Source organism: Sus scrofa, chromosome 3 (genome assembly GCF_000003025.6).
Source record: "Sus scrofa isolate TJ Tabasco breed Duroc chromosome 3, Sscrofa11.1, whole genome shotgun sequence".
In the NCBI taxonomy this organism is placed as follows: Eukaryota; Metazoa; Chordata; class Mammalia; order Artiodactyla; family Suidae; genus Sus; species Sus scrofa.
Window position 1 is genome coordinate 131394612 of NC_010445.4, and position 26976 is coordinate 131421587.

The 26976-nt window shown below is 57.3% G+C and overlaps 1 protein-coding gene across 6 annotated transcripts in view; it reads left to right on the forward strand.

Annotated features, from left to right (window-relative positions):
• EIPR1 (tumor suppressing subtransferable candidate 1) overlaps window positions 1-26976 on the forward strand; it is a 74722-nt gene that overhangs the window by 33714 nt on the left and 14032 nt on the right. For 5 of the 6 annotated variants that reach the window (XM_021085729.1, XM_021085730.1, XM_005662769.3 and 2 more), the window contains 2 exon segments: window positions 13271-13427; window positions 25764-25863. In XM_021085729.1, the coding sequence (XP_020941388.1) occupies window positions 13271-13427; window positions 25764-25863 (257 nt within the window). 6 annotated transcript variants of the gene reach the window in all.

The following is a 26976-nucleotide window of genomic DNA, read 5'->3' on the forward strand; positions in this document are numbered from 1 at the left end:
ATCCCAAGTACAAAAAAATTGAATTCTTGACCTCCACGTGTCTGAGTGGTGATGCTGGCTGTGAGCCGTGTCCCCCACCTGCGGGAGCCTGTCCCTCAGTGTGAAGGCTGGTGAGCAGGTCCCCAGGGCTGGGGACTCCAGGGCTTGAGCCGAAGGTAAAGTTTAGTCCTGTTTTACATCCTGGTTGGAAAGCTGGGGGCTGGCTCCCGGAGCGTGGAGCGGTCCACCAGCTCTGGTGGCTTCTCTCTCTTCCTGGCCTGGCCTGGCCTGTGCCCCTGTGCCCCGGGCAGTCAGCTGGGCATGTCTGTACCTGCTGACACACGTGGTCCGGGGCCCTTCGCCTCGTGGGTTGCAGAAGGACCCTGCAGGATCCCCGTGTTGGTTAGCTGCTCCCGGCCGCCGCTGCGTCCCAGCCATGCTGCCCTGCGCGGTCCCGCTCAGTCCCTCCCTCCCTGCGTCCCGTTTGCCCCCAAACCCATCCTCTTGCTCCTTGACAGGCCCTGGGCCCCTTAACCTCAGTACAGACGCTGACACGAGCTGTGACAAAGCCCAAGTTAATAACCTTTAATAATATAATTAATAACCTTTAGGAAAACTTCCTCCCGAAGTGTGAGCAGAGTTGATTGCTGGGGCCATGTTTTGGGGGAAAGACTTTTCTCTTTTAAGTTTTAGATTCCTGGGAACTTGATTCTCCAACCCAATCCCCCACCACATGTAAGGGGCAAAATTGCAACTTTACGAGGGGCCATCGTCGAGTAACCTTTGGGACTTAGAAAAGGACTTCTTACATTATGACACCGGCCTTGGGTGGGGGCCGGGCCCTGGGCCTGCAGCCCCTGCCCGCAGTGGGTGGGAAGCAGACACAGCAGGGCAGGGGGCTGGTTCCTGCGCCCCACGTGGTGCCCAGGCGAGGGGGGTGAGGACCCAGGGCCTCCCGTCCCTCTGTCCCCTCCCCCAGTTCCCACCGTTGGTGGCGGGGGTGTCTTGGGGTCTGTGGGTCGTGTCACCCCCACCCCTGTCTGCCCAGAGGGGAGGACATCCTGAGGCTGGCGTCCTTTGTTTTGAAACTCTGACCAGGGGGAGAGCCAGACAGAAGACAGGCAGAGGGCCCGATGGCTGGAGAGTGGCCAGCAGCGAGCGCCCGGAGGTCAGGGAGGCGGTCAGCAGAGGGGCCGCCAGTTAGCGGGGAAGCCGAGTGCCCGCGCCTCGCCCCAGCCAGTGGACGCGTTCAGAGAGCACTTCTGCTCTTGGAAGAGGGCAAAGCGGGCAATGAGGGCTCAGAAAGCTGAGCCACGCGTGAGGATCATGGGTTTGGAAGATGCTTTTAATGAGGGCCAAGGCTGGGTGTGGAGGCACCGGGGTCGCGCCAGCAGGTCCTGCGTTCAGGGACCGGGTGGCCTGGGAGGGGTGGCCTGGCTGCCAGGGTGACGCCGTGCCGGCAGGACCTCTGTGGATTTGGAGAGAGGACGGCCCCTGCTTTGAGAAGAGCCCCCGCCTGCCCGCAGACCTCCTGTAAGTGCGGAGTCTGGAATAAGATGTGTCTGTGTCAGATTCTGGCCCCGAGGCGGGGGCGCCCCTGCCATCCCGCCGCGTCTGAGAAGCTTCTGCTGAAAGGGGAGGCTTCTCTCTGAGATGGTGAGAGGTCGGCCCTGTCCACTGGGATCTGCACGTTTGGACTCGAGGCAAGTGCCTGCCATCCCACCCTGGCTGACAAGTCCCAGAGCCACACTTGCGGGGCCCAGGGAGGGAGGGCGGGAGGGCTGGGGAGGCGGCCCGTTGCTTGGCAACGACTCCGGTCAGCATCTGTCCTTCCAGGCCCACAGCCGCGGCCGCTTTGTAACCGGAAGGACTTTCTGTTTTTTACAGTCACGTTCCTGCACCATGAGCGACTTGAATGTGCTTGATCCTCCCAGTCGGGAGCAAAAGAACCTTCCCAGCACACTAGCAGGCGGAGTGACGGCAGGCCCCTCTCAGCGGCAACACTTGGCATCCCACAGTCGTCCGTTCACCCCGTAGTAACTCTCGCAGGAGTTGGTTAACTTGAGTGAAAATTTCCAAAACTACTAAAGCTTCCTCAAATCCGCCTCACGTCCAGCGTTCGAACGCCTCCTTTGTTTTGGGGTGAGACGGTGGGTGTAGGTTAAAGGACCCTCCTGCCCCTCAGGAGAAGCGGAAGACGGACTGGAAAGGACCGTCCCTGGTTTCCAGCGAGGGAGCGGGCGGGCTTCTCCTGCCGGCTCCTTCCCCGGGCACCCGCTCCTCACTGCCCAGACTCACCTCTAACCACAGGAACGTGAGGCGGGAGGGCCCCCACTGGTTAGAAAGCCAGCTCGGTCCTGTCCTTAAACCGCACAGACCACGTGTCCAGGGCTTTCTTGGGAGGACAGGCTCGGCCGTGGCCGTGAGGATGCAGGAATGCGGTGGGCATCGAGGTGGGAAGAGCTGGCGCGAAGAGTCCCGGGGAGGAGGCGGCAGGAGCTGGTTTTCATCACCTCTCAGGAAACCAGAGAGCCGGGCTGGCGGTGGGCACCCCGGAGTGGATGCCCTGCTGGGCAGGGCGCAGCGCCTCTCCACCCACCCAGCAAACACAGTCAAGCATGTGCCGTGGCGGCCAGGTCTCCAGATGGTGGGGAGACGCGTCACCCAGGCCCCTGGCCATGGGGAGCTTAGTCGCAGCGGAAGCAGCCCTGTGTCTCTCCGGCAGGCCCACGCCGAGGCCCAGGACTCAGCAGCTTGGGGCTGACGTCACGGCTGGGTCCTACCTGCTGATGTGTCCTTGGTGCATCCTTGGCTTGGCTGCCCCCCCCCAGAGCCGTGGTCTCCCGTCTGTATGTGGGGTGGATGCCCCCCTGCAGCTACTGCGTGGTAGACGCAGTGCCTGTGCCTGGGGGGGCTCTTGTTCACGGCACCAGCCGGGGGCCAGGCATTGTGGGGGGAGCCTTCTGCACTATAGAATCTAATGGTGGGAGTTCCTGTTTTGGCTCAGAAGTTAACAAACCCGACTAGCATCCATGAGGTTGTGGGTTTGATCCCTGGCCCCGCTCAGTGGGTTAAGAATCTGGCGTTGCCGTGAGCTGTGGTGTAGGTCGCAGATGCGACTCGGATCTGGGGTTGTTGTGCTTCTGGCTAGGCCGACAGCTACAGCTCCGATTAGACCCCTAGCCTGGGACCCTCTATATGCCGCGGGTGCGGCCCTGGGAAAAGACAAAAGACAAAAAGAAAAAAAAAAGAATCTGGCTGGACGCTTCCCAGACCTGAAAGGCGAGCTCATTATTCAGCAGCCACACCCTGAGTTCTCTTTCCCATAGGTTCGTCCGGTACTGAGCCCACACAGCCCTACCTCCCGGGGTCAGGTTCGGTCAGCCGAGGGTCTGTCCATCTGTCTGTCTGTGGCCTGTGCTGCTTCTCATCTCAGAGGTGCCGCCCGAGCGGTTGAGGGGGTCGGGGGGCACCTGTGCACCGAGGAGGCCGGGGTCCTGTTCCCTGGGAACTGGGCGGGGGGGTGTCAGTGGTCTTTTTGGCCTGTCCTCAGACCCAGGGTCGGGGTGCAGAACGCATGCAGGGGTGGACGCTGAGAGGCTAAGCTGGTTTAAAGGGGGATTTTTTGCGTAAGATGGATGATGAACGGGGAACGAGGAAGACTCGGGCATCAGGGCTAGTCCTACCTCCCCACCCCTGGGGTTAAGAAGACCAGGAAGGAAAGAGGGGCCACGAGACGCCCTTTCCTGTTTCAGATCATTCCTGAACCATGGGGACCCAGGAGGGACTGTGCAGAATCAGAGTCCATCTCCCCTCCCTCCTTAGAACAGGCTCCTTGCAGGGTTTAGCTGAACGACTGCAAGCTGCAGTGCGGTTCTAGCAACTGGGCCAGAGACGTGGGCCGAGGGTGGGGCATTTTGTCCCGCAGACCACGTGCTGTGTGACGTAGCCCCCGCACGGCTGGAAAGCAGGGGCCTCTGCAGGTGGCAAGGCCCCGTTTACAGCCCCGCCTGGAGAGCACAGCCCCTGTAGGCTCGCCGTCAGGCTCAGGGTCACCCTGTCTCACGGACGGTGTAATTCGTGTGTTCCATTTCCTGTCTCACGTCGCTGTCTTGGAGTCCCCGGAGACGGGCCTCAGGAGCGGGGGCACCGCAGGAGGGGTGCCCGTTTCTCCACTGGGGAGACGGAAGCGGAGGACGGTCACCTGCTGTGAGGAGCCAGCACCTCAGCCTTGAGCCCCCCACGCCACGCAGACCCCGTGCTGCCTCCCCGGGCTCCACGTGCAAAGACCCTTCCCCCCTCCCGCCCCTGTTCACAGGGAAGAGTCAGAATTATTTTGTGTAAATTGTGTTGATTGGGTGTTTTTATGGAAGGGCCTCTCGGATATTTCAGCCGGGGGCAAACTGCTAGAAACCTAAACACACCAGTGGGTTAAGAACCTGACACAGTGTTCCTGTGGACACGGGTTCAATCCCTGGCCCTGCTCAGTGGGTTGAGGATCCCGTGTTGCCCTGGCTGTGCTGTAGGTTGCAGACGTGGCTCTGATCCCATGTTGCTGTGGCTGTGGTGTAGGCCGGCAGCTGCAGCTCTGATTTGACCCCTGGCCTGGGAACCTCCATATGCCACAGGTGCTGCCCTAAAAAGCAAAAAGAAAGAAAGGAGTTGCATTGAAAGTGAGAGCAGAAGAAAAATAAAAATAAGCTCGTCTCTTGGGGTCTTGGGGGACACGGGCCATTCTGCGCCAGCTGAGGGTGTTTCATGAGACCGTGGGTGGGTCACTGTCCAGATATCGAGCACGTGTCCGCCCAGACCTGAGTCCTGCTGCTCACACAGGTCAGGGGCTGCCTGAGGACCTGCCCCGCTCTCTTTTCGTCTCCACTGCTGGAGCCCCTGGGCTGGCCCTCTCTGGCCGGCACTTCCTTCCTGTCCCCACCTTGTCGCTGGAGCCCACGGCCAGACCCCACCCATCCACCCTCGCCATCACAGCTGGGAGCCTGTTCCTGCGGTGCCGTCTCCCTGTCCATCCCTCTTGGCCTCTCAGGCGCAGGGCTCTGCCCTCCCCTTTGTTCCTCCCTGCCGGCTCCTTCCTGCGCTGCCGGGAGGTGCAGGTTTTGCGGGGGGTGTTCTCCAGGAGCGATTTAAAGGTCAAGGCCAGTATAGGACGGCGTTTGTGGGCACAGCTCTGGGCTCAGTGTGGGCGCACCACGTTGTACCTGCTCAGGCGGCTGCTTCCTGGAGCTGGATTCTGCCTCATTTCATTCTGCTCAGCCTGTGTCAGACTCAGAGCCGGCAGAAATCTCTAAAAACACCCTCGGATTCCGAGTCGCAGCGCCCTCGGACAAGATTATGTCCCCAGCCAGGCCCTGCTGGCCCTTTAGCGGAGCCAACCGGAGTGGCTGATGGGGCTCAGAAAGGCAGTAATCTCTTTTGAGCCCTGAGCCTGCCGCAGCCCGGGCGCTGCGGGGGACAGCTGGCAGCCTCCGTGTGCCTTTTCCATTCATGTGCCCGATTGTCTTTTTATCTCACGGAGTGCCTCTAGCGCGCTGTTTCCTGTAAGAGCCGGGCCAGCTCGAATTGGCCAAGACGCAGTGCGCAGCCCCGCTTCCGGAGCGCTGGGCTGTGCCAGGGTCGGGAGGCTTGACCTTGTCTCTGACTCCCGGCGCGTGAGGCCTGCGAGCTGGGGTGGTTAAGGCATCAGGCCTTGGTTTCCCAGCTGTAGGATGAAGGGGCGCGGTGGGGAGTCCCCTGTGTGGGGTGCACCGTGGGTGAAGGGCTGTGATTCCTGCCGGAGGCTTGGCTGGTGTGGAGGCGCGACCCTGCCCTCTGCGGCCGGTCACTGCAGCGGGGCTTCTTCAGCTCGGGCCGGTACGTTGCAGGTGAACCTCAGGAGCGCTTTGAACGCAGAGATCAAAGAGGAGTGCCTCTGTGGTTATTACAGAGTTTTCCTTCTAAAGATCGGGTTTCCTTCTTAAAAGCACCTCGGTTTCTTTGATAGCTGGTGGGTGTGTGTTGAAGGCTCTGTTGAGATTCCTGCCGATGTGGAAATCCTTGGAGTTTCAGAGCCAATTTGCATGTCTCGCTGGGTGTACCTCCAGTGATTCTCATTTAGTGCTGTTTACCTTCCATTTCGTCTGCTTCCGAGGGTTTGCAGAGTTTCTGATAATGCCTACCATATTCCTTGGACCTAAAGCTCACTCTGATTCAGCAAATTTTGCAGCTTTGCACGCGTAGAGGGAAGGGGACGTTGGCAGGCGCCTCCAGCCTGCGCTGAGTTCTGTCACTCTCTGGTCTTCCTCTGGATGATCCCTGGTGTCTGCGGACACTCGAGCCTCCCCTCGTTCCTTGCATTGGTTGAATTCTCTCTGTCTGCCAGGCACTGTGGCCAGACCTCAGGTCGCCAGCCCTCCACGCTCTTCATCTGTTCCTAAAAAGGCCCTTCCTGGCTGGTCCTTGGAGGCTTAACTCACCTCACTGGAGTTCCTGTCGTGGCTCAGAGGAAACAGATCTGACCAGTATGCATGAGGACGCAGGTTCGATCCCTGGCCTCGCTCAGTGGGTTGAGGATCCAGCGTTGCGGTGAGCTGTGGTGTAGGTCACAGGCACGGCTTGGACCTGGCGTTGCTGTGGCTGCGGGGCAGGCCGGCGGCTACAGCTCCAATCTGACCCCTAGCCTGGGAACCTCCATATGCTGCGGGTGCACCCTTCAAAAGACCAAAACAAACAAACAAACAAAAACCAACTCACCTTACTGTATCCCACTTGGCCTGTCAGCCATTCTCTGTTTTCTGAGGTCCCTGGGCCCTTGATCCCACCGTAGCACGTCCCTGCGTCCATTGCTCCTGAGAGCCTCCCTCTGCCTGAGGGAAGGCGCCTCGTTTCTTACGCGTCACCCGCCTCTCTCTTCAGGCACCTGCCCATCCTGGCCTTGTGTTATTAATTTAACTCTTTGATCGTGATTTGCATCCTTGGGGGCAGCATCTGGGCCTGACTCGGACCTGTGTCTCATCTTCCCGCCTTCCTCCTGCTGGCCTCTGCCCAGCGGGCCACCAGCCATTGTCCTTGGGGGTGCAGAGGGGGAGGACGGTGCTGACCGGTGCCCCCCCATTGCCTTCCTGGCTGCCCTGAGTGCAGCTGTTCTGTGCCACTGCTGTGTTGCTGCACCTGCCCAAGCGCGCCCTCCTCAGGCTCAGAGCCCAGGCTCTTCCTCCCCCTGCAATTAACTGGCCATCAGTGTGCGCGAAGGAGGGCACTGAGGGTGGGGGTGGCCTGAGGTCTGTGTCCCCTGGGCCTGCCCGCCTCCGTGCCCTGGCGGTTACCACCGAGCCTTCTCGGGAGTGATACTCCATCACTTGGTGCCCTGTGGTCCATCCATCAGGGCCCAGAACATGGTCAGAGCTGCTTTTCAAAAGGCGTGTGACTCACCAGAACCCTGGGGCCTCTGTGAAGCCGAGGCTGTACTGTCTCTACCACCAGCAGGTCTGCCAAACCGCGTGTCCCAGCCTGGCCATGCAGCAGAGCCCTGTGCCCCACTCAGCAGGCAGCCGGCCACGCCGCCGGGCTGGGCGGGCCCCGTGCTCCCAGGGTGGGGCGCGGCTCCAGAATGGGGAGGCCTCCAGGCATCGCACCTCCACGGAGGATGTGGGATGCGGTGCCCCGTCTTCCAACCAGTGGACCTCTGCCCCCTCCGGGCAGCCGGTCCTGACCTCCTCAGGGTGTCGCCTGCCCTCCTGCTGAGGTCAAGGTTGCGCCTCAGCGTGCCACCTGCTGGGCGTCCAGCTGCGTTGGACTGTATCGCGGTGGCAGGTGGGCCGGCAGGGCTCTGGCAACACCACACGCAGTTTCCTCCTGCGCAACAGCAGGCAGTTCCCCGGCCTCTTTCTTGGGGGTGAGGGAGCAGGTTGGAGGGGCAGCGCCCACAGGTCCTGTACCTGAGGCCCCGTGAAACAGCTCTGACAAAGCCCCGCGTCCAGCAGCGCGCTGTGAGCAGGGCTCCGCCTCTGCTGGGCTGATGGCAGCCCACGGTCGGCCAGCAGGACCCCGGCTTTCTGCAGAGATTAAACAGGCCGCTGGCCTGCCTGCCTTCATCCTTAAAGCGGCCCACATCCCTCTCCCTTGACGGCGGGGATGGGAGGGCAGCTTCTGAGGCTCCCACCCACTGCCACCACAGGCCACGGGCCAGTGGGCGTCTTACCCACCTCCAGCTGTCTGTCCCACCGAAACGATGTACTGCCGGGCGAGTCTGCAGGCCCAGTGGTCACGTGACTGGCTTTGTCCATTTACTTCCCAACCCCCAAGTGTCCCAGTCTAGCAGGAGGACAGGGGATACGTTGAGCTCAGTGGGCCCTGCACTGCCTGGGTGTGGCCCTCTGCCCCGCTTGCGATCCTCAGGTGAGCAGCAGGAGGTCTCTGGGGACAGACAGGGGCCCGCCTCACCACTCACGGCCCTGGTGTGGTGGGTTCCCGACTGCTGGCATCCGGCCCTGTTCCCGTCAGTGGGTTCCAGGTCTGAAATGGGCTCAGACCAGGCCTGGGTAAAGGATCATGACTTCCTTTTTTTTGCTTTTTTAGGGCCACACCCACGGTTTATGGAAGTACCCAGTGTACTGGGTTGGGGTTAGGGTTAGGTGCCCTGTGGTCCATCCATCAGGGCCCAGAACATGGTCAGAGCAGCTTTTCAAAAGGCATGTGACTCACCAGAATCCTGGGGCCAACCTAACCCCTAACCCCTAACTCCTAACCCTAACCCTCACCCTAACCGCGGGGTCGAACTGGAGCTACAGCTGCCAGCCTACATCAGAGCCACAGCAACATGGGATCTAAGCCGTGCCTGCAACCACAGCTTATGGCAGTGCTGGATCCTTGACCCCCTGAGTGAAGCCAGGGGTCAAGCCCTGTCCTCATGGATCATAGTCAGGTTCATTAACCACTGAGCCACGAAGGGAACTCCCAGGGATCATGACTTTTAATGGGGTTCCTCCCTCAGCCCCTGCTCCTAACTCCTGTTTCCCTTCGAACTCGCGTGTGCGAGCCTGTGCGTACGAGGCAGGCAGTGCTGCCGTGTTGGGGGCCATCTGCTTTACTCCGTGGGGTGCTGTCTCCTGTCGTCTCTGGCCAGTTGGCCTTTCTTGGCCTGTACCCTTGGTTGGTCACTATGCTAATTGCTACGCCCTGACTTCTGGCAGTTACGTCCATCACCAGGACACTCTGGCCTTGGGGCCAGGTCTAACCGCCAGAATCGGAGGGGAGTCGCAAAGCCAGGTACCAACGAGCCACTCTCTGTGGCGGTCTCTCCTGGTGAACTCGAGCTGCTGGTCCCCTGGTGAGTGGATGCTCACCTGCCAAAGCGCCGTCCAGACGTTGGCACTGCTTTACGCTCTTCGCGGCAGCCTCGAGAGATGCGGTCGCTCTCTGTCGCCACCCGCGCCTGGGGTGGTGATGGCCTTTACCTCAGCGTCCGGCCCTTCTGGCCGGCAGGTCGCGTCTCTCATTTTGGTTTTATTTTGCATTCCTCCGATTGTTGTCATTTAGCATTTTTTTCTGGTGCTTGTCAACCATTTATATGTTTTCTTCTGTGAAGTGTCTGATTCATTGTTCTCTCCACTTAAAAAACTTGGGTCATGTATCGTATTACTAAGTTATAAGGGTTCTTTGTATATTCTGGACAGAAGCTCTTTATCTGGTTACAGACATATGTATTCTGAATATTTTCGCCCAGTTTTGCTTCATTTTTAATCAGTGTCTTTTTTTTTTTTTGTCTTTTTGCCTTTTCTAGGGCCGGTCCCATGGCATATGGAGGTTCCCAGGCTAGGGGTCGAATTGGAGCTGTAGCCACTGGCCTACACCAGAGCCACAGCAACGCAGGATCCGAGCTGCGTCTTCCACCTACACCACAGCTCACGGCAATGCTGGATCCTTAACCCACTGAGCAAGGCCAGGGATTGAACCCGCAACCTCATGGTTCCTAGTCAGATTTGTTAACCATTGAGCCACGACGGGAACTCTGAATCAGTGTCTTTCTGAGAGCCGAAGTTATTATCAGTCTTTTGCTTTGTAATTAATGGTTTTTCTGCCTCAATGAAGAAATCTTTGCTTATTCTGTTTGGGAGGATGTTCTACTGTGTGTTCTAGAAAAGATTTGTTTTATTTTATCTTTCTCACAATGATCTTCGGCGTATCCAGAGTTAGTTTTGGGGGGTGTTGTGCAGTAGAATGCAGCTCGTTTTTTGCTGTGGATATACAGTTGACCCACCATCTTTTGTTTAAAAGACCATCCTTTGTCCACCCCAGTAAATGGCATTTTGTTGTAAATAGGCAGCCGTCTCTGGAAGGTCTATTTCTAGACTCCATTTTCTTTCTCTGGGCTGTGTATCTATCTGTGTATCAGTAGTAAATATCAGATTGCAGCCAAACCATCAGTTTGGTTCTTCTGCATGGCTGTCTTGGCTGTCGGGTGGCTCACATTTCCATGGAAGTTTTAGGACTTAGGAAGCAGGCTGTTGATTTCTACTGAACTTTGATGGGGGCTCACAGACTCTTTACGGTAGTAAACTTCCCATCCATGAGCATGGTATACCTCTCCTTTAATGAGGTCTTTGGTATCTTTCAGCAGTATTCTTCATTTTGCACATCTTTAGTTTGAAATATTATTGGATATTTCACTTTTTAAATTCGACTGGTAATTTTTTTCAAATTTTATTTTCTAAATTTTTTTTTTTGTCTTTTGTCTTTCTAGGGCTGCACCCTCAGCATAGGGAGTTTCCCAGGCTAGGGGTCTAATTGGAGCTGCAGCTGCCGGCCTACACCACAGCCACAGCAATGCGGGATCGTTGCTGGGTCTGCAGCCTACACCACAGCTCACGGCAATGCCGGATCCTTAACCCACAGAGCAAGGCCAGGGATTGAACCCGCAACCCCGGTCGGATTCATTAACCACTGAACCACAATGGGAACCCCCTGTTTTCGAAAATTTGACGTCAATTGATTTTTATGTTACATTTGTGTTTAGCAATTTACTGAATTCCCTTCTTATCTGTAACATCTACATGTGTAAATTCTCTTACGTTTTCTACACACATAGTCATTTGCAAGTAGTAGTATTTTTAGTCTTCTCCTATTCTTGTACCATTGGTTTTTTTCTTGCCGTCTTGAGCTAGTTAGGACCTCTAGCGTAAATTTAACTAGAGGCTGTAACACAAAGCGTTCTCATCTCCATCCTCTCTCAAGGGGAAAGCATTTATTATTTCACCCTTAACAGCTGTTTGCCGGGTGAGCAGGCAGCTACAGGAAGAGTTATTTTCCTGACACCTGAGCCTAAGTCTGCGAAGAAGGCGTTGTTCAGCGGGGACTCCGCTGCTAGTCGTTTCTCCTGGACAGTAGCTCTTCTGCTGCCCACTGCCTCTGCCGTGTCATGCAGCTCACTCTTTGTGCTCTGCAGCCACTGTTTAGTCCCCATGTTAGTATTTCCATCACTTTTTAGATTAGGCATTGATTTTTTTATTATGTAGGAAGATTAATATAATCTGTGCTTCTGTTGGGTGAGTCTTGGGCATTTGCTTCTTTCTAACTCGAAGTTGCCAACTCTCTTTGGTTGGTCATTCTTCTCTTTCAGGAGTCCCATTGCCAATTCCATGGACTCTGCAAAAAAAACTATGGAACTGAAAAATCTCAGCAAAAAAAAAATAAATAAATAAATAAATAAATAAATAAATAAATAAAGTTTCTTGCATAGACAGCAACTGTCGTGCTTTTTCATGATTGACAATGGAAATGTTAAGATTAAAGTTATAGACAATATACATTATCCCTTTTTTTGCTTGTTTTTTTTAATGGCCATACCCATGGCATTTGGAAGTTCCTGTGCCAGGGATTGAATCCCAGCCACAGCAACACCAGGTCCTTAACCCAGTGCTCCGGGCCAGGGATCGGACCTGTGCCTCTGTAGTGACCCTGAACCCGCGGCAGCACAGCGGGAATTCCACGTTCCTCTCAAGTTGCAGTTGCGTGTCACGCAGGCCATTTCAGTGAGGCAGGTGACTGAGCACTGAGCGCGGGATCCTGCGTGTCACGCAGGCCATTTCAATGAGGCAGGTGACTGAGCACTGAGCGCGGGATCAGAAAGACTTAGTTGAAATCTGGATCCTTCCAGGTGCTGTCAGATCGTGGGTAGTCGTGGCGTTGTGATAGTAACACCCAGGGAGCAGGGAGCAGGGAGCAGGCTCTGGGCCCACGTGTTCACTGCTCCGTTTCTCCGCCGATCGGTTGGCATGTAGGTTGCAGGACCGTTGTCTCCAATGAGAAGTGAGACGTTTTTGAAAGTGCTGTGAGGTCCTTTGTTTTGTGCCTTATTTCGTGTGGAGGAACTGCCATTCACGAGTGTTCTCTCTTTTTCTACCTTCTGTATTCTTCCCCCGATACCAGTTGCTGAGCCTGCTCGTTCATCGTTTCATCCGTATTTACTGAAGACCGTCTTTAAGAGGGGAACGTGTTTAGCACAGATGCGGCTTAGGACAAAGTGGAAAGCAAGTTGGAGATGATTTATAGCTAGGAATTTATGGTGCAGTTTTATCACATAATGTTAAGTCTGTGTCTTTGCGTTTTCTTTGTCTTTCTGTCTCACTGAAAACTTGTCAAGAGGGGCAGAGACCTGGAGCCAGGCACAGTCTCTGAAAAGAGGTGACCCATCTCTCTCGTCTGAGCTTAGTCTCTCTGTCCTCAAAGTGGCTTTGCAAGGCGCCCCGGAATGGGCAGATTCCCGGAGCATCTTAAAGATCAGGAGTCTGACCCCTGGGGTGCCAGGCAGCCTCTGGTGGGCATGCTCTTGTTTGTGGGAGAGGCTGTACCCGCGTGGCTGTGCGCCGGGTGGCTCTCCAGCAGGGCTCAGCCTGTGGGGCTGGGCCCTCACTCCTCCCCTCAGTGGACGGGCCAGTACCACGGCTCATACCGTTTAGTACGTGTGTGGATGTGGCACCTGCAGGCCTGTGCAAGGTGCTCGCACACGCTTTCTGGGAAGATCTGTTTCATGCCCCTCTTAGACTCCAGCTGCCCCTCTGGTGATGATATCCCCATCCCCCCCGCCGCCCCCAATTTTGCTCCCTTTTTGGAAGGACTGTTGGAGAAGAACAGAAGTAAATCTATTTTGAGGAAATTAATTTTTTTCTCTGAAATGTTAATGCTTTGGAGTAGGGGGAGGGTGTCTTGCGGGTTCGGCAGGGGGTGTGCCGGGGTGCCGTCTGCAGGTCCGGGGGCGGGGAGGGGGCGCCCACACTCTCCTGACCTCTCCCTTGTCCCTCAGCTGCAGACAGCAAAGTCCTGACGTGCGCTGCGGTGTGGAGGATGCCTGCGGAGCTGGAGCCCGGCGGCCACGAGTCCCCTGAGGACGCAGCCAGCCCTGCGCACGCCCTGGAGCTGCTCTGCCACCTGGACCACCCGGCCCGCGGCAGCACCGCCTGGTAGGTCCCGCCCTGCGCACCCGGGCAGGCCTGGAGGCCGGGTCCACCCTGCAGAGGCCTGGCCGGTCTTTGCAGAAGGTGGCGTGAGGCGCCCGCCTCCTCTTTGCAACGCCTGTCCTTTTCCCGACGAGACACGTGGGCAGAGACCCCCCTGCACACAAGCCAGGAGAAGCCGCATCGGCACCTTTCTTTCTAGAGTTGGTCTTGCTGGCACCTGCCCGCGGGGTAGCGGTCAGGCACGCGCAGCTCTTAGGCCTGTTGTCTGTTAGGTCAGGCGCACGCTTCACTCAGCAGCCCTGGGCATCAGTAACTTCTGTGTTGCTTCGGGTTGAAGGCTTAAAATTTCCTTTTCTGTGGACCAGGTGTGGACACCCGGGTGCAGGTTTTGCTATGTCCCAGGCCCTCGGAGGCCTCGTCCTGCATTCGTTTCCCCCAAATGTCCCGTGCGGTCTCAGGACGCCGACGCGCCACTGCCACCCTTAGGGCTCCCTGGCCCATGGTCGCCCGTGTGCCCCCGCGGTGACTCATGGACTCTCCTCGGGATCCCCTGCGCAGCTGTCTGGGCACTGAAGCCGCGGCCCCCTCAGGAAGCCGTGCTTTCCAGGAGGGCCCGTGGGAGCGTACCCTTGTTATGGGTGTTTATGGTTGCCGTGGTTGCAGTTGTTTTGCTCAGTAATGCAGCGACACGCCTGTGTGTGTGTGTGTGCGCGCGCGCGTGTGTGCACACTTGCCCGAGAGCGCCACCCCCTCTGTGTGGTCCTTCCTCAGTCACTCTGCCAATTAAACACGTTAATCAGCAGACATTCAGCGCCCGCCGCCCATGCCTGCCCGGCTCTGGGGACCTGGGGTGAAGAGTCGGGGGACCCGGCCTCAAGTCACGGTGTCTTGGGGAGACCTTGGTGTAAATGTGTAACCGAGGCAGGGCAGGTGGGGACCACGTGGAGCTGCTGTGACCCACTCTCCTTGGGCCCCTGAGAAAAGAGTCTTACTGTTTACTAGAGGAGGTGACAAGGGAACCGCGACTGATCCGTGTCCCCATGTCAGCTGTGTCTGGAGGCAGGGGGTGCAGAGTCCCGGCTGGGGACCTGGGATGCCCTTGTCTATCAGCCTTCGGGGTGTGGGGTGTTAGCAAGCGCCAGGTTGTGCTCGTCTCAGATCCCCGAGGAGCCCAGCCGCCGGCCACCTGCGGAGAAGGGGTGTGGGGCTTGTCCTGCCCTCGAGGAACTGCCTGCCCAGTGCAGAGCAGCCCTGCCGCCCACACAGGGCTGTTTGGAGCCCACATCTCACTCAGACAGCAGCCCTGCTTCCCCAGCAAACATTTGCATGTGTGCGTGTGTGTGTGAGAGCCTTGCACTTGTCTTTGCACGTGTGTGAGTGTGAGAGCCTGTGCACGTGTGTGCATGTCTTTACGTGTGTGTGTGTGTGTGTGTGTGCGCGTGCGTGTGTGTGTATCCCAGGAAGCACCCTGGCACTGGGGCAGTGACACAGCGCGGGCTGCGGTTTCCAGGCAGTTGGCAGGTGTAGGAGGCGTCCCTACCTTTGGGGGGCGCTGAGCGGGGTGAGCTCAGAGGGAACGTGCCTCCTGCTCCCCATCAGGCAGGTCACCAGTTGGAGGAGCAGGCTGTGCAAGCCGCCAAGGCCGTGCCTGCCCCTGGGGTGGTGGCAGGAGATGCAGATCGCAAAACAGCTGCGCCCTCACTTTTGAAGGGAAACGTGTCAGGAGGTCATCGTTGGTATTTAATTACTTGGTATTATTCCCCATCCTCCTCAGATTTGCCTTGGAGTGCTGGTATTCAGAATTTGCGGCCTTCGTTCAAAGTATTTCTTTTTTTTCCTTTTCTTTTCTCTTTTCTTTTCTTTTCTCTCTTTTGTCCTTTTAGGGCACACTGGTGGCATATGGAGGTTCCCAGGCCAGGGGTTGAATTGGAGCTGCAGCTGCCAGCCTACACCACAGCCACAGCAACGCCAGATCCAAGCCGAGTCTGCGACCTATACCACAGTTCAGGGCAACGCCGGATCCGTAACCTACTGAGTGAGGCCAGGGATTGAACCTGCGTCCTCATGGATGCTCGACAGTTTTGTTTCCGCTGCGCCAGGATGGGAACTCCTCGAGTTCTTTTGTTATCCGCGGTGTGCCGGTGTGTCCTTGGCCTTTTCACTTGGGGATGCGGGTGCAGGTGTAGGAACGGCACGGAGACCCCGTGTGCCCTGCCCGACTCCCCCACGGGGACCTTGTGTAACTGCCATGTGGGGTCAGTTCCAGGAACGAGGCATCAAGACAACCTGGGCCCCCGCTCACAGCACGTTCCACACGCACACGTGAGTGCACACTGAGCCCCATGCTGTCTCATCAGGCATGTCTGTCTCTGTAGCCACCGCCACCGTCGGGACACAGAGCCAGGATCGCTGGTGCCACCTTTTTATGCCACCACCCTCCCACGCCCCTCTTAACCCCTGGCAGCCGCGAGCCTGTGCCCTACGCAGTACACCTGTCTCTCCAAGAGCTTCTGCAGGTGGGATCACACACTGCCTGCATCTGCCGGCAGCTCGTGCTCTCAGGCCCTCCCTGGGGCTCCTCCTTGTTGTCGCTCCTTCCTTCTCCCTGAGCGGGACTCCAGGGGGGTGGGCAGGGTCTGTGGGTGCCTCGCCCGTGGAGCACATCTGGGCCCCAGCTTTGGCTGCTGTGAGTGACGATGCTCCGAGTCTCACTGTCTCGTCTGGGTTTTCTGTCTCCGCGCTGAGGGCCCGGGGGCAGTCGCTGGGCCTGCGGCGTGGTGTTTAATTTTGTGGAAACAGCTGTGTCCTGCTCCAGAGGCGCCGCTCCAGCGTGTGTGGGGGTCCAGCCTCTGCATCCTCACTGGCGCTGGGAGCTGTCGTGTCTAAGCTTCATCATTAGGGAAGTAAAGTTAATGGAAATTGAAGTTTGCCAAATCCGTGGGGGTGAGGGACGCTATTTGTGGTCAAACACGAGAGAAACGGTGGTTTTTTGTTTGCTCACTTTTCTTTATTATTTTGCGGCGAGCATTTCCGGAAGAGGGGCTCCTGGGCACGCCGAGCATCCACCGCTGCTGGCTATGAGGGGGTGCCCAGGACCGCAGTATAGCCCCAACGCCCAGCATTGTCGCTGTGCCCACAGGCAGAGGCGCGGGTTCCCATCCCAGGGCCGTTCCGCTTCCTGTTCTGGAGCAGCCTGGCTGTGGTGTGACGGTCCCCACGCCTCCGTCTCCGCCAGCAGGGCCAGGCGGCGCTCGCGAGGTCTCTAGTCCTCACCTGTCCTGAGGTGGCCGTAGGGTCACTGGCAAGTCCCCCGTTTCTCTAGATCAAGTCCCTGTTTCTGGAAAGGTGATGACACTTGGGCTGACGGCTCTGGCTCCGGGCAGGATCTCTGGACATGTGGTCCTTCCAGGGTCTGAGAAGCCGTGAAGGGGCTGACTCCCGGTCTGCCTGTGGCACGCGGGTCCCAACTTGGCCTCAAGGGGGCTGCCTGTGACCTGCAGCGCTCAGCTCCTCTGGCTCTGTGTCACCTCTTCAGAGAGGTCCTTCTTAACCCTTCTCTTGGAATTGCGCCTGCTCCACCCCCACTCACGCCTTTCTGCCCTTTTGCCCAGTTTCACCTTCGTCACGGCGTCACCACCGCCTGACGTGGCACTGCCTGCTCCTCTGCCTTCTCTGTGGACTGAGCCGGGCAGGGCCAGGCCCACCGCGGGCCGTGTACTGAGCACCAAGGACAGCGCCCGGCAGCCTCCGCACCCCGAGAAACGTTTCCGAAATCAGCACCGAGGACAGCGCCCCGGCGCAGGTCCTCAGGGCCTCACTCAGTGGTTGATGAGAAGAGAGTGGCTGCTGAGTCAGGACTGTCACCCGGGCTCTGGGTTCCCGCAGTGACCCTGACCAGCAGGACCGCTGCAGGCTGGACCATAGAGAGGACGAGACGCGCTCTGCGGGGAGTCACTGGGTTTTGGAGCTGGGTGGTCCGACCCCAGAACCAGCCCCCGCCGGCCGAATGATCGCCACACCATTTAGATGTGGTGTCAGTTGCTGGGGAGAGAAACACGTCTTCCTGAGCATGAGGTTGGAGTGTTCACGCATCTTCCTGCTGGTCCTGCCTGGATGCCCAGGGTAGAGGGTTCTGCCTGTGAGAGGAGCTCCTGGTTTTGCAGATGTTAGGGTCACTGTCTCTCGAGTCACTGGGGAGCCTGATGGGTGATGGGTTTTATCAGCATACACGGCGTCTGCATCAGGGGTGGGCAGTGTGAGTGGGGCTGCAAGCCCCCCAATTCTCCAGGGCCCCCTGGCACTGCACCCCCGTCCCTGTTTACACCCGTCTCTTTTGGAGCCTGATGCGGGGGGAGGGCTCGGATGTGGCAGGTGAAAACAGGAAGGAGGGAACCATTCTCTGGCGCCAGCTCCCTGTGAGGGTGGGGACCGCGTCACCATCACGATTGGCCCAGGGGCTGATTAGCCGCCACGGGTGACTTCCTGGCTCTCCATCGCCTTCTGATGATGAAGAGGCTCTCCAGCCGCTAAAGAGTTACGCGCCTCTGCTGCTGGGGGTTGCTCCCCGCTGGAGAGTCAGAGCAAAGCCAGTAGAGTGGAAACCGCGGGCCGTGTCCCAGCCTGCGTGTCGGGAGCAGCCAGGCAAGTGGCAGTGTTTCTTGGATGGTGAGAAACTCCTTAAAGGAAAAGTTACTAAAATCAGGAACTGGCAGCTTTGGAGGGTGAAGCAAAATTCATGACGGTTGGCTGCAGCCCCCTCCCCACTCACCTGCCCCCGCAGAGTGTGGAGTTGGAGACCCCCCCACCCCCAGGCCTAGTCTTTCTCTACTGCTCCTCCAGATGCCTGTGTCCACACTGGCCGCTGACCTCTGCTTTCTGAGCCAGCTTTGGGGGAAGATGCTTCTTTCACGCAGGTGGAGGTAAACATGGCACCGGAGGCCAGGCAGGCTGAGGGGCTGGAGGTTCCTGAGAGGGGGTGTCCAGTGTCCTTTATAATTAGAAGAAGGAAAGGGCCTGAATATTGGGGTTGGACTTGGGGAGGAAGCACAAGCAAGGAAACTTGTGTGGGCCCCCAAATCCTTGAGGTGGTTTGGCCAGAATCAAGGATTTGATCTTGTTTGTAATCGTGTTTCTTCTTTTTAGTTCAAAGAGTAGAATGATGTGAACTGGCTCGGGTGAATGTTGCCGAGTAAATTCAGAGTTATCCCTGATGTCTTGTAAGAGGTGTCTCTGAGGATAAGTAAGAAGAGATGTTTGAAGTTTTCAGAGGTCCTGTGCTGTGATGCTGCTGCCCGTGGCGGCGGAAGGCTCCCCGTGCTTCTGACCGTGTCCTCGTGGGAGGTTCGTCAGGTGTCATAAGATCCACGTTGCCGCTTTCTGGCTTCGCCCTTGCACTTGGGTGTAAGAGTTTTCAACTGGAGCCCAGGAGTTGCTTCCCTGGTTGCTGGCCCACCATGGAAATCAGCCGCTGGCTTTGAGAGCAGCCTGGACGATGCCCGGCAGCCCGGTTTTGTGTAGGGAGAAAACAGCCTGTGGTTTCACAGGACAAATGAAGGCGCTGCCCTCCCTCACTTCGGCTGAAGTCTCCATCTGCAGGCGGAGGGTGCCCTGGCCCTTGTGAGGGTGACTGAGGCTGCGCGCTAGGAAGCAGGTGGGGACAGAGTCGCAGACGGCAGCTCGGGGACGCGGCTCGTCTGGGAGTCAGGGTACGAACACTGAATGCACGGTGCAGAGAGTGTAAGTCATCAGTCACGGATAAACTCATAGCCTTTCTGAGACTGTAGTTCAAGTTTCCATTAAATAATAGGGTTCAGAGTGTGTTTCTGCTGGTCATCCCCTGATCCCAAAGGGTCTTTCCTGGAATGTGCTGGACAGACATCCCGCTGCGTCCAGCGGGACAGCTTAGAGGGGATTTTTTTGAAGTTCTGTTTGTTAAGCTTGAGATTTAAATAATCTGATTTAAGCCTGAAGGACCACTCACTCTGCCTGTGAGAATTTTCAGCTGTGGTCACTTGTTCTCCTGCTATCTGAGGAGAGGGTGTGGGAGGAGAGCGGGGAGAAGGGCCAGCCAGGCTGCTGGTGGGAATTCGGATGGTGTCTTGGGTCTGGACGGTTAGCGCCTGACTCTGAGCTAGCTCTGGACTTGCTGGGAAGACCAGGAGCAGCAGCCCTGCACTTGGTGGACTTGCCGTCAGGCTGGCATGGTGCCCCCCCTGCCGGGCACTGGCCCCTCTCTCGGTCTCGAGAGTCTGCAGTGAGCAGCAGCCGTGGCCTGGGCTAGGACGGCCTCGGAGCAGAGGCCTGGGGACTTGGACTTCAAGGCTGGAGAGAGTCCCTGGCTCCCCCTGGGGCAGGACAAGACAGGCGCCTCGCCCAGGAAGGCGGGGGCAGCTGTGTCCATCGGCCCCCACGTTCCCCCGCGTCGGACAGAGCGCCCAAGGGAAGCCTTTGTGGAGGGTGGTGTCTTTCTGCCCACACAATTTGCGTGGCTGAATTTTAGTGTGAGTGTGTATTTGTGCTGAGCTGTGCAGGTGGGTGATGGAGCTGTAAGTCTGTGCAGGTGAGAGACGTCAGAATAAACACAGACTTTTGAGAACTGAGTCCCTCAGTGCCCAGAGTTACAGACTCGCCGGTCAGAAGGGGCGCGGGCAGTCCTCAGGCGTGATGGTCACTACAAGCGCTCGTGCGTCTCAGCCACGAGGAAGCCGTGCATCCGCAGGTTTGATCAAAGCGTGCTTCTTGGCTTAATAGTGGACCTCTTAAAGTGCTCTTTTTAAAACATCCTTATGGCATTTGTGAAAAGCTGTCTTGTGTTCTGCTGTGAATTTTTGAGCAGGAATTTCGAAATGAGCCAGATGGCCAAATCTGTGTATTTTAAGAGAGAGATGTCTAAACTGGGGAAATAATTTATTACATTCTTTTTGTAAAGGGTGTTCAAAATTTGACGGGTGAACACTCATTTCGTCACCAGTGTCTTGATGGGTAGGCCTCTTTCTTGAGGTTTTCCCTTTACAGTAAAGTAACCAGTGTGAAGAGTCGGGGAGGCATCGGGACAGGTCTCAGCCCCACCCCGGTGTGCTGATCTGGTTCCCACCGTGTGGCCGCTGCCTCCCGTGTCCTGTTCTCTGATTTCCATCCCCTTGGTGGGCGGTTGTGCCCTGACAGCTGCCTTTCTGGCCCCCGCCCCCCACCTCAGGGGCTGCGGGGGAGAGGCAGGGTATGTGTGCAAGTGACTTGAGTAAAGTACACTTTCCATTGAGTCGTTTTAAGAGTTGCACGTGCCCTTTGAGCGTCCTCAGCCCAGGCGCCAAAATCCAGAGTGTGACTCGTGCTCTTCGGACTCGCTCGTCTGGAGCAGGGTGTGTGTTCTGTTTGATCCGCGTGAGACCCGCCAAGTCCGAACCATCAATCCTGCTGTTACTGTCCTCTTCACTGCCTCAGAGGAGTTTAGGGTTTCCATCGGGTTTATTTACAGAAACAGCCCTTTCCCTGTGTCTCTCTCGGTGATTATGGAGGCTCCAGTGTACATGTATGAGGTTTGGGCCACTGTTCGCGACTTAATATAAATCTAACGTCCGCTCGCATTTGCTGGGAGAGTGCGAAAAAGCAGAAACACGAGTGCTTTTTATGAACAAAGGAATAAACTTGTGAGTTTGGAGTAGCGAGTGTGGCAGAAATTCTGGGTTGTTTTGTTATGTTTATGGCACTGGTTTCCTGGCGATGAACCGTGAGGAAATAGAATTTCCCTGTTTATTGCTCTGTGCACACCCCACTTACTCCAAATGCTCGTGATCGCAGAGGCTGCTCCCGATAAACCCGGCACGCTTGTTTTCCGCTATGTCGCCCGTGGGTGGTAATAAATAGAAGCCGTTCTTGGCGGCTGGGCCCCGCCGTCACAGGCGCCTCTTTTGCGGACGGTAGTTCTGTGTGCAGCTGAGGGACACTTTCTCGAGGAGGGTCCTGTGGCTGCGTTGACCGTCCCGGGGGATCCCCCTGGAGAAGACCAGAGATGGGGCTTTGTCGAAGCATCTCCCTGAGCACAGGGTCTGGGACAAGAGGCAGATCTGGGGAAGCTGTGGAGTCACGTGACCGCGCCACCACCTTCCTGTTAAGTAGAAATTACGATGACATCACACGTTCCAGCGGACGTGCAGTCGGCCCCGAAGCCACGTGTCACCTGTCGTTTCCTCCACGGGGTGGAGTCTCGGACTTTCCCGGGGTTTAAACATTTTTAGTGAGCCAGTGTTAAATTAGGGCATAAAATAAAACAGCTTCGAGCAAGACTGAGTGAAGGCGAGGGCTGGGCTCTCGTGTGTGTTGTGCAGGGGGAGGTCCTGGCGCCGCCGGTGGGGCTCTTGTGCAGACGTGGCGGGGGGTGCATGTACCTGCTCTGCCAGCCCGCGTGGGGACCAGGGGGCACAGAGTGGCTCCAGCGGTGTTGCCGACTACGTGTCATGAAGGGACTCCGGAAAAGAGCACCGGCCTGGGGTCATGGCCGGGGGGCCACATGCGCCCGGTGACGTGAGTGCGCTCGGGTCAGCAGGCAGCACCGGGCGAGCCAAGTGCTCCACGTGCTCCCGAAAGAGGCCAGAGGAGGGCGAAGGCCTGCAGAGGAAATGCCGGCCTCTCCGCTTCCAGGAACCAAGGAGACGAGTGGAGGGTCCGAGGCAGGATTCTCCACGTTCCTCTCGACAGAATCGGGGTAATTATACCCCATGACCCCCACCTGCACTCGCACACACGTACCTGTGTAATGGAATAGAAGGTTCAAGAAATACCGTTTACCCCCAGACACGCTGTGAGTGGTGTTCTGCCCACCCCGTCCCAGGCTCCCCGAGGTCACCTCATGGCCCCTTGGTGAACCGCAGCCATCTGCTTGAGATGCTCAGCATAATTCACAAAATCAGCCGTCAAAACTTAGAAAAACCCCACATTATGACACAAATGAACCTCTCTGTGAAACAGAAGCAGCCTCAGACAGAGAACAGACTTGCGGTGGCCAAGGGGGATGGGGGACTGGGCGTTTGGGGTCAGCAGATGCAAACAGTTATATATCGTTTATCACAGAAAGTCCCGCTGTGCAGTGCAGGGGACTCTAGACTCTGTTCAGAAGAGGAAGAAGAGGAAAAGAAGATGTATGTATAAATGTCTGGTCACTGTGCTGGACTGCAGAAGCTAACACAGCATTACAAATGAATTATATTTCAAGAAGAAGAATTAAAGAAGAATTAAAGAAATAAAAAACCGGAGTTCCCGTCGTGGCGCAGTGGTTAACGAATCTGACTAGAAACTCTGAGGTTGCGGGTTCAATCCCTGCCCTTGCTCAGTGGGTTAACGATCCGGCGTTGCCGTGAGCTGTGGTGTAGGTTGCAGACGCGGCTCGGATCCCGCGTTGCTGTGGCTCTGGCGTAGGCCGGTGGCTACAGCTCCGATTGGACCCCTAGCCTGGGAACCTCCATATGCCGCGGGAGCAGCCCAAGAAATAGCAAAAAGACAAAAAAAAAAAAAAAAAAAAAAAGAAATAAAAAACCCACATTAGATGGAACATTTTCTAAAACCGAATTTGCTATTTACTGTTTTCCAGTCGAGGCTCCTGCGCACCTGGTCTCGAGGTGAGGCCAGGCCTCGCCGGCTCAGCGCGTGTCGTGCTGGGTCCTGCCGTGGCCAGGGTGCCGTTTCCAGCTCGAGTTGCCGTGTCTGTTTCCTTCCTCCCCGCTCGGCTCTCATAGCCCCGCCGCCCTTTGCTCTCAGGGTCCCCACTTTTGTGCTCCCGTCCACCCCGACGTCGCCGACCAGGAGCGTCAGCCGAGGCAGGTGCCGCAGGCGATGACGAGGCCCGGCTGGAGCCGCGCGCATTTGGAAGGTAAAACAGGCGTGAAGCCTAAAAGCTTTTCTCATTGTTCTCCTTTTAGGGTTTTCGCAACCCTCACGCACCAGTGCGGAGCGAGGGGTACGTTAAACCGGTCTCGTTTTGTTCCGTGCGGTGCCTCACTCCTGCCGGAAACCCTGGGGGTCCCTGAGCAGCTGTGCATTAAGTACCACGCGCCCCAGACGCTGCTGCCGGTCCCTGTCCAGGACTTTTGCTACGTTGGGTCTACCCTCCAGAAGCCTTCAGTGTGGCGGGAAACCGACGTCAGATGTCCATGCCCCAGAGATGGCGTTGGGGGCTAGTGCGCCCTTGGACGTGGTCTTTGAGGGAGACGGGCAGGGTCCTGAGCCGGGAGCCTGGCTGCATGTCAGCGGGTCCGTCGTGGCAGCCGACAGGCCAGCCCTTTTCCTGTGATGTCAGAGACCCGGGAACCCCTGGCTTTCTGCAGTGTCGGCCGAAGACGCCTGTATCCGTGCGATGACTCTCAGACCGACGGTCACAGTGTCGGGCAGTGTCCGTCACGTCACAGCATTCACGGCGTGGCCTGGCCGCCAGCTGCTCCCACCCCGGCGTGTGTGTGTGTGTGTGTGTGTGTGTGTGTGTGTGTGTGTGTGTGTGTGCGTGCGTGTGTGCGTGTGCGTGCGTGCATGTACGTGCAGGCGCCGTGCAGGAGTCACAGGCGGGATGTGCTGAGGAGCTTGGAGACCAGTCCAGGTTCCCTGCTCCTGATAGCGAGTGTCAGGAGCTGCAGTTCTGTCTCTGAGACTCGGGTGTTGAAAGCCTCATCTCCAGGGTGGGGTGTTAGGTGGGGCCTTTGCGAGATAATCAGACCATGGGCTGGGGCTCTTGGGATGCGGGTAGGGCCCTTAGGAGAGAAACTTGGAGCTTCCCCTGCTCTGACCCCTGTGAGGATGTAGCCAGAAGGTGGCTGCCTGCAGGCCGTGTGGAGGGGCCTGACCAGAACCCCGCCAGAACCCCGCCACGCTGGCAGCCCACCTCGGATTTCTAACCTCCGGGGCTCTGAGAGACCAGCCTCTCTGAGCTCAGCCCTGGCCTGTGGTCTGGGACGGGACAGGCCATGTCCCACACAGGCACGTGCTTGTCCTCTTCCAGGACAGGGCTGGGGTGACCGTTGTCCACTCTCTCTCCCCGTTTCGCGTCTCTCCTTGGCCTCCACTGGCAGCGGTCTGAACTGTTCCTAAGTGTAGCTGTGAACCAGGAGAAGACCCATCAGCTTGCTCCCAAGAAGTGTCTTCAAAATTGGAATTTCCAGGTGGTTATCTTAGGATAACCGGAGCAGCAGATTTCAGAACTGGTTCCTTGGCATCCCCGCGGTGTTTTATTTTAGTGGCTTGAAATCGGGCCGTTTTCGTTGCTGTCATTGGAAAAGGTACAGTCCGCTCTCCTCTGCTCTAGGAGGGTGCACGCGGGGTCAGAGGGCTGTGAACTTTTGTGTTTCCTACACTAGACGAGACGGACACTGTGCTTGGCCTTTCGTTAATGTCGGGGTGGCAGTGGTAACGGCTCCCTGGCAGTCCTGGCGGTCAGCACCGTGGCCCGTCTGAAAGACGTCGCGGGGGTCTTAGCGCGTCTCCAGTCCCTCCCTCGAAGCGAGGCAGCTGTCCTCTCTACGCACTGGCGAGTTTCACCCGGGAAGACAGCCCCCCTCGTCTCCGTCTGTTCACGCTTTCGTCCCAGAGATGATGTGATGTCCGCCTTTCGTTGCTTATTGGGGTACACACTGTGTCGCTTAGGATGGTGTGGGCTGCAGATGACAGGAAACGTGGCTCACGTTGGCTGAAACAGCGGGACATTGGGTCTCAGCCCTGCTTGGGACCTCGGGGCTGTGGGGCCCCGACTCTGCGCTGCTCTCAGGAGGTGGCCGCAGGTGTGGGCGTCCCCTGCGCCTCAGACCCAGCCCCCAGTGGGCCCCTCCACGTCTCAGCGGCCAGAATCGGGCCCTGGGAGGTCCGTGGGCAGTGTCTCGGTCGGCGCAGGCTGCTGGGGCTTCAACAACAAATGGTGACATCTCCCAGTTCTAGGGGCTTCAGGTCTGAGGTCAGGGTGCGAGCAGGTCAGGCACTGGAGGGGCCCCTTCCCCTGACTTGGGGACAGCCGCCTTCCCCCCGTGTCCCCGTGGCAGCAAGAGAGAGGCAGACGTATAAAAGCAGAGACAGGGACATAGGGGGACAGAGACCTTCAGAGACACACAGGGAGACAGCTCGGAACCCGTCCATCACCGAAAGGGCGCTGATCCCGTCACGGGCCCCACCCTCCTGGCCTCCCTGAAGCCCGCTCACTCCCTGAGCCCCGCCCCAGCACAGGAGATCCGGGGGGGACACAGACAGCCAGTCCACAGCGGCGCGGTCGCCCGGCTGACGGTGCCGTCGGAGAAGCGCTGTGACAGCACTGCGGGGGGCGGAGGGCCGTGTGCGAAAGCCCGTCTGTAACCTGTCTGTCTCCTCCCTCAGTGTCGCGTGGGAGCCCGCGGGGGACGGGAAGAGAGTCATCTCGTTGGCCGACAACCACCTCCTGCTGTGGGACCTGCAGGAGAGCTCCAGCCAGGCTCTGGTAAGGCAAAGAGTCCACAGCTTTGGGGCCTTTGTGTTTTTTAATGGGATCTTTCAGCCGAGTTCAGAATGCCCTTCTAGATTCATGTATGTTTAGGATTTTGACAGTGGTTGTAAAAGAATTAGTGAACAGACAAAATCATCAGTCGAAGACCTGAGTGAGCGGCTCTTTGAGGCCAAGGCTGTTCGGGGTTTGTCGTCTGGGCCGTGTGCGAGTGCCGCCAGAACCCCGCAGTTGACAGGGCTCCCCTTTGGCCATAATCTGCCCGAGAGTTAGCAGGTATCCAGAAGTATATTTTCTTCTGTTTCAACTGGATGTCTTTTTAATGAGTGGATTTTCAGTGTATATTTGGTTAAAATCACCTTTTAGGTGAGAGAAGTCATGAAATGGATGCTTTTCTTGGTAGTGAAAATAACGCTTGACTGTGGCCCAGTGGGCTTTCGGCCTGTCTTCCCTTCACTCCCTCGTGTGCACGTCCTGAGGGTTTGGCCGGCAGTCACGGCAGCTCTTCTGTCCCCGTGACTGCTGGAACCCAGACCCACACAGAGGCCACCTTCCCGTCCCGCCGGGCACCCGCGTGTCACCCTGCGAGTTCCGTCACCAGGCGCAGGAGCGGCTCTGTCTGTGGGCTCCTGACCAGGAGTCCTGCTCTTTCCCAGACCCGTTTTAAGGTGTCACACCAGCTTTCTTGGGAACCGCTTTGGCTTTCGAATATTCGTTGCTTTGAATGCTTTGCTTTTCATAGCGTATTCTTCCTATTGGAATATATATTTTCATATTTGATTTCTTAAAATTTCCTCTTATAAAATGTTTGTCATGGAGTTCCCGTCGTGGCGCAGTGGTTAACGAATCCGACTAGGAACCATGAGGTTGCGGGTTTGGTCCCTGCCCTTGCTCAGTGGGTTAAGGATCCGGCGTTGCCGTGAGCTGTGGTGTAGGTTGCAGACGCGGCTCGGATCCCGTGTTGCTGTGGCTCTGGCATAGGCCGGTGGCTACAGCTCCGATTGGACCCCTAGCCTGGGACCCTCCATATGCTGCGGGAGTGGCCCAAGAAATAGCAACAACAACAACAAAAAGACAAAAGACAAAAAAAATAAATAAATAAATAAAATG